Raw genomic sequence first — 12,500 nt, 5'->3', positions numbered from 1 at the left:
CAGCCCTCTCGGTCCACGTTCCGATGCTGCCTCGGTCCACTTCTTGACAGGTGTGGAGTAGACAGGTGTGGAATGAGATGCCTCAGTCCTGCCTCGCCTCCTTGTCACCTGTAGCTCACCTGTAGAAACCTGCCTACCCTCCCCACACCTGTCCCTCCCTCCCTCACACACCTGCACTCAGCAAACCCAGGAGACTCATGTGGGGGTTTCTGTTGACTGAAGCACATCTGTCTTGCACGTGTGTGGCAGGTGTGGGCGTAAAGTCGTCTGTATGTAGTAATGGTTAACCTCACACTAGTCTGTCTCATTCTCTCTCTCTTTTCCTTCGTTTTGTTCATCTTTCCCTCGCTCTCTTCCCCCCCTTTCCTCATTCCCTCCTCTCTCATCTCGCTCTATTCTTCTTGTTCTCTCTCGCTTTGTTCTTCCCGTTCCTCATTCCCTAGCTCAGCTCTTCCTTTTTCTCCTCCCTCGCTCGTTCCGCTCTTCCTCCTCTTCCTCTTCTCACGCTAATCAATAATACTCTCACTACTGCAGCCGCTCTCTTTCACTCCACCGCTCTCCCTACTCGACTGTGCGGGTGTGCAAGCCCCGTATTCTGAAACGCTCCGCTCCCTGACCACTATTCTCTCAAGCCTCAGAGACGATTATCCAGGTTCTCAAGACTTTCTCCCGTTAATAATGTAGGAATCTTGTTAATCTGTCACTAGAACCGTCAAAGCACCCTTGAAAACCCGTGCAACGCCAACTAGAGCCTTTGAAAAGTAGTGGAGGCGAGGTGCAGTGTTGCAAAATACGGTTTTAAGTCAGCGGAGAGCGTATGTCAGCGCGGGTTCACACGGTCCAGTCAATCCCCAGCTGACGGCCACGTGGGGCGAGGGGTCGCGGGGTGGGGGGTGGGGGGACGTGCTGATGTACCTAGGGTGAGCAGGATGAGCAGAGCGGGTAGGATTATAACTCCTTCCCTCAGACCAGAGCAGTTTCGTAAATGAGTGGTTGTCATCCTTCCCTCTCTCTCTCTCTCTCTCTCTCTCTCTCACTTTCATTGGACTTTCTCTCTGTTTTCTAGTTTGTGTTAAGTTATATGAAGGATTCTCTTTCTCAACACTCTATGCATTGTTTCCCAAGGGCGTGGTTCTATCTCTTCCCTCTCACTTTCATTGGACTTCTCACCCTCTCTCTCTCCTTTGCTGTGTTCTGTGTTACGTCAGGTTGGGTTACGTAAAGGATCTCCCCACCTAGCTGTGTCTCCTGTGTTCTCATGCGGTATCCTTGGGTTGTAGGATTCCTGCTGTGTGTCCTTAGTCTCCTATACCGGGTCCTATCTACTAGTTATCCTTACGTTGTCCTATAGCGAATCTTAATCCTATCTACCTTATATAACAGGGTAATAAACTCGTTCTATCTATCCTATGATCTGAATTGCTGCTCCTATCCTAATCCTATCGCAAGAAAAAACTGGCTACAATCTGACCCTATCCTAATCGTATCCTTATGTAACCCGAGCCACTGCCAAGTCTATATCCTGCTAACTCCTATCCTAATCCTATCGCAAGAAAAAACTGTCTACAATCTGACCCTATCCTAATCGTATCCTTATGTAACCCGAGCCACTGCCAAGTCCTATATCCTAACCCTAACTCAAATAAATCCAGGCCCATTCTATCATAAACTCCAATCACTAAGTCCTATCGTATCCTAGTATCCTATCTTACATACCTCAGCTGCTACCAAGTCCTATTCTAATCCTATAAAAAGCCAATCATCCAGTTTCCTACGCCTCCATACTTCATCCTGACCATCCTTACGCCATCCTACCTTACGTAACCCAGAATACAGATGGGATGGGTTAAGTAAATTCTAACAATCAGCTTATCCTAACTTAATTTATCCTATCATCCTAACTTAACCTCTCCTAGCATCCTAACATAACCTAAAGGCAACGACATCCTATCCACGTGATCCAAAACTCCTATCACTTAATCCTACCACGTGATCCCAGGCTCCTATCACCCATATCCTACAACTTCTCTATCCTTAATATCTAATCCTACACGTCCCCCCCCCTCCTATCATCCTATAGTACTACCTGTCATTCCACACCCAAGGATACATCACGTAACTTTCCCTGATATCCTACAAAGTACATATCCTACTAAAGGACTCCCTGAATAATCCTTAACCTTTGATATCCTAAATCTTGAAGGGTAATCCATGGTTCCTAAATCTTGTGGTATCCTTCAAAGGTTTCATCCTACAGCCATCCTACGAATAATCCCCTTTAAAGTGTCCTGAATTCCCCTTAAGGATATGTTGATACGCATCCTAAAGGGAGGAGTCGAAGGAAACCGTTGAAGTATCCTACACTATCCTATCCTTCTATCCTACAGGTCCTCATAGATGCCTTAGGATTCTGGCTATCATCCTTGTCGCCCTAGATACTTCAATATCCTAGACATCCTACGGTGACTCAGCTATCACCCAATATCCTAAACATATCCTACGGTGGCTTATCCTAGAAGAAACCCAGCATCCTACACACACCACAAAGCCATGTGACACTCATCCTTGCCTGGCTCAATACTACACGTATCCTAGGGCAGATCCTTCACCCTTGTATATCCTACAGGGCACATCCTATCACCCTATTTATACATTATTTTTTACCCTTCAACATATCTTTCAAGGTCACAAAGGAATCCTCTTATCCTAGCACTAGACACCCACATCCTATCAGGGAATACTCTTTAAAGGATAACTCTGTCTTAAAATCCTATCAGTATCCTATCAGAACTGACTTCCCTAGAATCCTTTGAGCATACTGGCATCTCTGGAATCATGTGCGATGACTTGATATCCTAAAGAAATCCTACTGCTAAGGATATTCAACTCCACAGCATTAGTCACTCCTGCAATCCTATTCTGGAGTCCTTCACGTAGACAGTAACACCTCAAGCATTGTTCATCCTAAGAAACTAAATATCCTCAAGTCCCCAGGATCATTACGTATCCTATCTGAGAATCCTGACCCATCCTTACGACCTCTGAAATCCGTACTATCCTATCGCAAGATCTAAGAATCCTGATGTCCTTTAGAAGTCATATTCTGGTATCCTTCAAACTCGAATGATCCTACCATCATCCTACCATCCAATCACAAGACCCACTCATCACAATATCCTTACAAGCCACTCGTATCCTAGCATCCTTAAGACAACACCTTACTTAAACCCAAGACGTATCCTTTAAACTGAAAATCCATTCTACCATCCTTTTGAAACCCAGCATATCCTATCCCCATCCTACCATCCTATATTCCAAGACACCCTACCCCTTCCTCACCCTTCATTAAGTACCTGGTCACCTACCCCAGCAATGCCACGTAGCTCCCCTTCTTGGCACTATCAATCTGGCACTAAGTTACCAAGCCCTTGGCACTGTTAAGGCTTCTGTACTGGCACTGTCACCCTCCCTGGCACTACACACTTCCTATTTCCTCTCTACCTCTCTCTCTCCAGTGCCTCGTTCTCGCCTTCCCCTATCACCACCTCCAACCTCTGGCACAGTTTAATTCTTTTCCTTCTCTCTTCCTCCCTTCTTTTCCCTATTCCACCAAGCACCTCCTTCTATCCTTCCACTTTCTTCCTATTCCTCTTCCACCTCCATCCTTCCCACACTTCTTCCTAATTCCTCCTTCTCCCCATCTTCTCAGTACCACCAACCACCCCCTCTCTCTCCTGCCCCACTTCCTTCTTCCTATAACTCTTCCTCTTAGTTCCTCTCCCCTCCCATCTCTTCCTCTTCCCTCTTCTCCTTCCCCCATTCCCCCTCCTCCCCCACCAGCCCAGGTCCTCGCTGAAAACAGGGTAATAAGAGACAAAGAAGCTAAAATCGACTTTTTTTCCGTTTTATTTCAAATGACTCTCAACAGTACAAGAACGTAGCTGTGTCCCCCTGACAGGCCTCACCGGCGTGCCAGGGGCGGAGAGCCAGGAAGGGGAGGCGGTGGGGTGGGGTGGGGGGGAAAGATTAGGGGATATAGAGAGACAGTAGGTGGGAAGCATGGGGAGGAATGATAGGGAAAGGGAGAGAGAGAGAGAAAGAAAACGGTTGGGGAGCGAAGATTAAGGCAGAGAGAGAGAGAGAGAGAGAGAGAGAGAGAGAGAGAGAGAGAGAGAGAGAGAGAGAGAGAGAGAGAGAGAGAGAGAGAGAGAGAGAGAGAGAGAGGTATGTGGATTTAGAGGGAGGGAGAGAGGGAGGGAAGGAGGATGGGAGGGAGAGAAGGAAGGAAAGAAAGTTGCAATAAAGAAAGAGTAAATAAAATAACCGACACGAGAGAGAGAGAGAGAGAGAGAGAGAGAGAGAGAGAGAGAGAGAGAGAGAGAGAGAGAGAGAGAGAGAGAGAGAGAGAGAGAGAGAGAGACCAAAATAGTTATGCCTCGTGGATAAGGGACGGAAACAAGTGGATGATGACCTTGACAAGTGTGTGTGTGTGTGTGTGTGTGTGTGTGTGTGTGTGTGTGTGTGTGTGTGTGTGTGTGTGTGTGTGTGTGTGTTGTCATGGTATTTATAGTTATGCATCCTCCCCCCCCATTCCTCATCCTCCCCCACACTTATCAAGACGAGGGGAAGGATGGGAGGCGGGGGAGGAATGACAAAATATCCTACACACACACACACACACACACACACACACACACAGACACACACTTTTTTTCTCTGCTCTTTCATTTTCAGTATTTTTTTTTCCCCATTCCACCTTCTTCTCCATCTCATTTTTCTTCCTTTATTTCCACCTCAGTATTTTCCTATCACCACCTCATCCCATTTCATCTTATCCTCTCAATTTTTTTTCCTTTCCTATTCCCTATTTCTTCCTGTTTCATCTCCTTATTACTTTTTTCTCCTTTTTTTCTCCCATTCCTTCGTATCCTACAAAACTGGCCGCCATACTTCCGTCCCATATTCTATAACCATTACTTTTCCATCACATTCCTCGCCAAATCCCATTCCTTTCCTATCCCATCACCTCCCTTCCATAATTCGTCTCTATCTTTCTCCCCCATTCCTATTTATTTCTATTACTGATCAATTTTTCACCCATTCCTTTTAACCACTTTCCTATTCCCTCCTTCCCTAATATAATAATTACACCTTCCATCCTTCTCTCCCATGTATCCCCATTACTTTCCTAACCCCATTCATTACGCCATCAAGCTTCGTTCTCTCATTATATCCCTCACCCATCACTTTTTCGTCCCATTCCTGCTGTATTAAAGTCCACATCCTTCTCTTCCATATATCCTCGCACCCATCACCTTCACATCCCATTCCTTGTTATGACAGGTAACGCATCCTCCTCCTCCCATTTCTTTAACACAACACCCATCACCATTTTTCGTCTCTTTCATTAACTTCTCTATCGCTCTTTCATATCTAGAATCCTTTCGTTCTGCTTGTATCTCAGTCACGAATTTTCAGCATAAGTAAACTCTTTCATGTAATCTTTGTAATATTTCAGTTGTGTTCTTGTATCCATCCTCTCTCTCTCTCTCTCTCTCTCTCTCTCTCTCTCTCTCTCTCTCTTATACGGAGCAAGCTTTTCTTTTCATTCTTCCTTCATCTTTTTTTTTTTTTATGCAAGAGGTTCTGGACCATTCATCTACCACCCGCTATTTTGAGAACCAGCTTATCTATTTTCTCACAGAGTCCACCCCTGCCATCCACCACCAAGCAAAAAAACAACTTATTCCTTCCTTAACGAGTCTATTCCTGTCATCTGCTACTACTATTGGAGAGGCAACTTTCATCTCTCTCTCTCTCTCTCTCTCTCTCTCTCTCTCTCTCTCTCTCTCTCTCTCTCTCTCTCTCTCTCTCTCTCTCTCCTCTCTCTCGATTTCGTCCTCCTGCCCAAACAATGACTTTTTTTTTTTTATCTCAGCCTCTTATCTTATCAAGAGTACACAGAGGCGGTAATGTGGGTTAACCAACACTTGACCTATCCATATTCTGTGAGTTTTAAGTCTCTTCCCTTAATTTTGGACTTCTCTCCGAGCTGTCTACTATTGAAACTGTCACCTTCTCTGGGAATATAATTTTTTTCAACCCTTTTTCCTTTTTTCTTCCTCTTTCTTTCCTTTTGTCTGAGTTCCTCTTACGCAAATAGTAGTAGTAGTAGTAGCAGTAGTACCAGTCACCTAGTCAATCTTCTACCCTCATTCCTTCAACAAGCACCTTCTCTCCTCCATGTCAGTCTTTATTCATCACTCTCTGCGCCTTGATGCAATTCACCTCCACTCATTATTTACAAGTAAGCAGGTATGGCAACTCTTCCTGCCCGCTGATAGGCCTAGAGAGAGTGTGTGTGTGTGTGTGTGTGTGTGTAATGAATCATCACAATCAGGTGAGAAAACAAACGTGAGAGAGAGAGAGAGAGAGAGAGAGAGAGAGAGAGAGAGAGAGAGAGAGAGAGAGAGAGAGAGAGAGAGAGAGAGAGAGAGAGAGAGAGAGAGAGAGAGAGAGAGAGAGAGAGAGAGAGAGAGAGAGAGAGAGAGAGAGAGAGAGAGATGTAAAAACATGAAATACCAAAAGAAAAACGTAGGAAAAAAAAACAAGGGAAAAAAAGGAAAACAAGAATGGTAGTGAGGAGGAGGAGGAGGAGGAGGAGGAGGAGGAGGAGGAGGAGGAGGAGGAGGAGGAGGAGGAGGAGGAGGAGGAGGAGGAGGAGGAGGGGGGAGGGGGGAGGTAAAAAGGAGCAAAATATACCCAGTAATAAAGAAGAGAAGTAATCACAATATAATAGAGCAGCAATAATAATAATAATAATAATAATAATAATAATAATAATAATAATAATAATAATAATAATAATAATAATAATACACGACCAGCGAGGACAAAACCACCACCATTAATAATAATAATAATAATAATAATAATAATAATAATAATAATAATAATAATAATAATAATAATAATAACAGGGGCATTTCACGGTAACCCCTGAAAAAAAAATATTTTTTCGTGAACATTAAGCAAAAGGGAGATAGGAAGAATATAAATAAATAAATAAATAAATAAATAAATAAATAAATAAATAAATAAATAAATAAATAAATAAATAAATAAATAAAATAAACGATAAATAAATAATAACCTTACTAGGGCACCACCAGTACTTATTTCCAATCCTTCCTTCACTTCCATGCACTTAATTTAATCTTCCTTCGCTTTCTTCCTAATTTCCTTCCCGGGCAGCGTGATAGAACACCTGGACGTGACGTTTTGACAGGTAAGCTCAGGTGTGGGGTTGTTCAATTAAGTCACCCCTGATCACCTGAATTATTTGAATGATTTTGATGTCAGATAAGTTGTTGTTTTTGTTGTTGTTGTTTTGTACTTATTTTAAACTACAAGAGAATGAATTGTTAAGTTGTAACTGAAAACTATGTAATATGAATTGCCAACGAATTTATTACGAAACTGGAAAATAATCGTGTTTTTTTTTCCTTTTTTTTTAAGGGTAGACTTTTCCTTTTTCATAATACTTCAGACCACAAGGGAATAAACTGGAATAACGTCTTAACGGGAAACTAATACAAATTGCCAACGAGTTTAATACAAAATAGGAATTAAATTATAACAGTACACGGCCTTCCACTTGCTAAATTATCCTCTCTCTCAAAGGTGTAATCAAAAACATTATAGTTCATGCAGTCAATCTTATTTGCAGTTATGAAACCAAATGACGATACCCTTTCTTGACTCTCTCTCTCTCTCTCTCTCTCTCTCTCTCTCTCTCTCTCTCTCTCTCTCTCTCTCTCTGTGGTGCTTCTGCCCGCGACCACTGACAATGCACAACCTTCGGCCCACTCATTCTTACAATCCTTTATAATTCAATCAGAACGGAGAAGATATTAAACAGCATTGAATGAATAACTCCAGATATCATTCTATACTTGAAATCCTTTACTAGTATTCAGAATATAAATCTGACGCCATGGTATTGAAATTAATCTAAGGAGTCCATTATTGCTCTCTCTTCTCCTCACCTACCATACCAGGCAACTCTCGCGTGTGTCAGGTGCCTTAGTAAACTGTTCCATTGTATCTTCAGTCAAATAGCACAGAGGTTTAGATTTGTTGTTATGGAGTTCAAAGTTTTCCATCAATCACTGCATCAATCCCAGTCTGCTATAACACTGATGTTCTTCTAATTATTTCGCCAGATAGCACGATCAATATTGCAGAGTTCTGTTGTTTCAGTGCCAAAAAATTCTATCATTCACTCAGTTACTTCTATCCATCGCCATTACGCTCACACTCACAAGCGGATCTTTCTCCTTCCAATCAGTTCGCCAGGTTGAGCAACTTAGATTTCACAGATTTTTTTTGTTTCAAGGCCAGAAATTTCAATCCATCAATTTCAGTCTTCAGTATTATGTTCCCATTCACAAGTGGGCCTTTCCCTTTCGAGTACTCCGTCAGGCGGCGTAGTGAAGGACGATTAGGAAGTTAGGTGGCGCCCTTGCAGTCACGGACAGAAGGACAGTAACATACCACAACGGCTTCCTCTGAATGTTGCCCTTTACCACAATCTTTAATCCTCTGATCCAATTTTGAACGCTTAAGTTGTCAGGTTCTGTAAGAGTGCCAGATCAGAGGCTTAGGGCTGAGAGTAAATGCGAGACACAGGGGAAGCGTGTGTGGCAGACTGCAGGACTTCTAGCCATGACTGCACTCTGCTACGGGGAGGGGTGGGAGGATAATGACTGGGAGTGACGAGACGAAAAGAAATAAGAAAAAGTGTGCTGAGCCTTACCTGAAGGAGGCGACGCTGTGGTGGTGACGGTGATGACCTGACGGGATGGTGAAGCCTGGTGAGGACATACCCCTTCCCTCTCCCTCTCCCTCCCCCTCCCTCCCTCCCTCCCTCCCTCCCCCACACACTCACCTTCCCCTCCCGCACCACACTAAGCAGCAGCGGCAGCAGCAGCACCGCCACGGCTGAAACAAAACTGCTGCGGCAGGTTAGTGTGGCTGAGCGGCATTGTGCAGAGTTCACCTGTGGCTCGATCAACCAAACCAAACAAAAAATGGGGAGGAAAAAAGAAAACGAGATGTCACCCCTTGAATACCCTATGGCAACAACAGCAGACTCACCCCGCCAAGTAAGCCTGAACAGAGTGGCCGCTGGAGTGAACTATGAGGCTGGCAGGAACTAGGCAGGCAGGTGAGCACCTTGGGGCACCACCGCCAGTACCAATGAAACAAGTGATAGACAGAAGGCCCCGTCAGCATTCCTGCGACAGGCGGCCCCAACAGGAGGAGGTCTGGGCACTTACGTCGTTTGGGAGAGATGAGTTTCACGCCGCCCGGCTTGTCCGTGTTGAGAGGCTGCGACGAGACCGACGACCGCACGCGCTTGTCCGGCGGCGTCAAGGTGAGGTCATCCAGGGGGCCTCGCTTCACGCCCGGGGTGCCTGGCGTGGAGGGCGCCGCCTTCTTCTCGCCGGGCTTCTTGGGGGGCAGCGCGGGCTCGTCCAGAAGACCCGTGTTGCGGAACCCTCTGGACTTGTAGGTCTTGACGGAGGAAGGCTTACGGGTCTGCTTCATGTCGGCGTCCGCGGAGCCCAGGGCGTCCAGGAAGGTGGGCGGGGCTGCCTTGCGGGGGATCTTGGCCAGGCCGTCCGCTGACAGGGGCTTCACTTTCTCCAACGTGGCTTTGTCCTCGCTCTCCTGACGCTTCTTATCTTTTTCCTTGTCCTTGTCTTTGTCCTTGTCCTTTTCCTTATCCTTGTCCCTGTCCTTATCTCGCACTTTGTCCTTACCGCTACTCCTCCTGCTGCTGCTGCTGTTACTCTTGCGGTCCTTGTCTCGCTTGTCCTTGTCCTTGCTACTGCTTCTGCTGCTGCGGTGCTTGTGGGAGTGCCTGCTCTTGTCCCGATCTTTGTCACTACTCTTATTACTATTGCTGCTTTTGCTCCGCTCCTTGTCCTTCTTTTCAGAACGCTTCTCTCGCTCTTTCTTTTCATCTTTCTCTTTGTCCTTATCGTCTTTCTCCTTGTCTTTGTCTTTCGCCTTCTCGTCCTTGTCTTTTGTCTTGTCTCGCTCGCGTGTTTTCTTCTCCTTGCCTCGCTTGCCTTCAGTCTTGTCCTCAGCCGCCGCCTTCTCCTCGGCCGTGGCCTCGCCGTTCACCGCGCTGCCGCCCTCCCCCGACGCTGTGCTGCTCTTGTCGTCAGCGGCGGCGTCGGTTGAGGACTCCTCCGCAGCGGGAGCGCCATCTGTGTCGCTCTCGGCTGTGGTGGTGGTGGTGGTGGTGGTCGTGGTGGTGGGTTCTGCCGAGGAGCTGTTCTCATCCGAGGCAGGGGTGGTTGTGGTGGTGGTGGTGGTAGTGGGGAGGGACGCAAGGGTGGGCGTGGGGGCGGAGTGCCCCGTGGTGAAGGTGACGATGGTGTGCACCGCGCTGGCGGCGGTGGTGGTGGTGGAGGCGGGAAGCGACCCGACACTACTGGAGGAAGTGGTGGTGGCGGTAGTGGTAGTGGTGGTGGTGGTAGTGGTGGTGGTGGTGGTGGTGGAGGAGTCGCTGACGGGGGAGTCTTTGGAGCGGGAGAGCTGCACCTCCTCGCGGAGGACGCTGAGCGGCTTGTTGTCGTCACTGTCGGTGGAGTCTTGGCTGGGGCGCTGCGAGGTGACCTTGGCCAGCACCTGCGACCCGCTGCGGATGGTGATGCGGATGGGCGTGGTGGCCGCGGGGGCGCCGCCGGCTCGCTTTCTGTCGAGGCGTTGGAAGACTCATCGTCTGCCGATGAGCTGCCCTCCCCGCCCTCCACGCCGCCCGCAGCGGTCGCCGCGGGGGCGGGGGCGGCAGTGAGGGCTGGCGCGGACATTGTAGTTCCAGAAGGCTCCGCCGGCCGGTTATTAGTGACGGGGACTGAGGTGGTGATGGGGGTGGTGAGGGCGGGGGCGGTGGTGGCTAGACCCATGCCGGCGGCGGCGGCTACACAATCTCCCTGGCGCACCACCTCCATCCACTTCTGCACCAGCCGCTTGGCCACCAGCTGCACGCCTGCAATAGACCTCGGGGTGTACTGCACGCCCTCGCCACCCCCCTCCCCACACTCCCCGTGCACGTCATCGTCAGCCCACGTGTCAACACCCCCACCAGCACCCCACCGTCCCAGCGAGAGAGCCCCGCCCTCACCTGGCGCCTGCGTCACCCTGGAGAGGTCCTTCACCAGTTTGGGCGTGGAGTTGCGCTTGAGCCTGGCCAGGGTAAGCGGCGACGCTTCCATTAGGGTCAGCACCTGCGTCGCCAACGGCCAGTTCCTGCCGATCACCGCCTCCTGCAGCCACGCGCCCACCAGCTCCCACCCGCCCTCCTCGTAGAACCTGCCATGCACGCAAACACACGCACATGCTGTTACTATCGCACGCACATACCAAAATATACACTTGCTTATGTCCAGTTTATTCATGCGATATATATAACACATAACACAATTTCTCTCTCTCTCTCTCTCTCTCTCTCTCTCTCTCTCTCTCTCTCTCTCTCTCTCTCTCTCTCTCTCTCTCTCTCAGTACACTCACAGGTCAAGCAGCGGCGTGTCCGTGGCCTGCAGGATGTTGAGATAAATACACTTGCTCACCAGTTTCTTGGAATACTTCGTCATTAATCTGTAAAGAGGAGAGGACCAAGCCGCACCCTGTAGTACACCACTACGGAACACTTCTACCTCATCCTCCTCCTCCTCCTCCTCCTGACCCTCTCTTCTCCAGTTTCTCCTCTTAACTCTCTTCTTCCCTTACTCTCTCTCTCTCTCTTTCTCTCTCTGGCACTGTCCGTTAACTCTCCTTTCCTCTTTATTTTATCATCCTGTTTCCTTATTCTATTCCATTTTTTTTTTACCTTTCTGATTCACTGTTTTTTTGTAAATGTGTGAGTTTCATTGAGCGACTGACTGACTGGCTGATTAAGGGAATGACTGACTGACTGACTGACTAGCTGACCAATGAAATGTCCAACTAACTGAGCTCGACTGACTGGCTGAGTGACTGACTGACTGACTGGCTGACTGACTTACTGACTGACTGACTGGATTGCTCGAGTGACTGACTGACTGACTGAATGGCTGACTGGCTGACTGGCTGACCAACTAAATGTTCAATTGGCTGAATCATTGCTCGAGTGACTGACTGACTGACTAAATGACTGACTCGCTGACAAAATAAATCGACTGAATCCTTGCTTGACTGACTGACTGACTGACTAACAAACCTAACCTAACCCAACTAACCAACCTGACCCAACCCAAGCTGACCCAACCCAACCTAACTCAACCAACTGACTGACTCACTCACTCACCCCTTAACTCTGTGCACCTCGGCCACGCCCTTGATGCCGCCCTTGGGGTTCAACAGGATACTCAGGCAGTTGAGGAGGCGCAAGGGATCAATCTTGGGCTGCTGCTGGGGGGAGAGAGAGAGAAGGATTACGTAGGATT

General features: G+C 47.6%; 1 protein-coding gene across 1 annotated transcript in view; it reads right to left on the bottom strand.

Moving 5' to 3' along the window:
- The window catches only part of LOC135109938 (serine/threonine-protein phosphatase 1 regulatory subunit 10-like), a 38,357-nt gene that overhangs the window by 4,296 nt on the left and 21,561 nt on the right, over positions 1 to 12,500 (bottom strand). Inside the window, 4 exon segments of the mRNA XM_064021852.1 lie at positions 9,342 to 10,299; positions 10,302 to 11,388; positions 11,587 to 11,673; positions 12,362 to 12,465. Coding sequence (XP_063877922.1) covers positions 9,342 to 10,299; positions 10,302 to 11,388; positions 11,587 to 11,673; positions 12,362 to 12,465 — 2,236 coding nt within the window.

The sequence above is a fragment of the Scylla paramamosain genome, chromosome 19, assembly GCF_035594125.1.
Source record: "Scylla paramamosain isolate STU-SP2022 chromosome 19, ASM3559412v1, whole genome shotgun sequence".
NCBI classification, from domain to species: Eukaryota; Metazoa; Arthropoda; class Malacostraca; order Decapoda; family Portunidae; genus Scylla; species Scylla paramamosain.
Note: the sequence above shows the minus strand (reverse complement) of the source record. Positions and strands in the feature narration are given on the sequence as shown.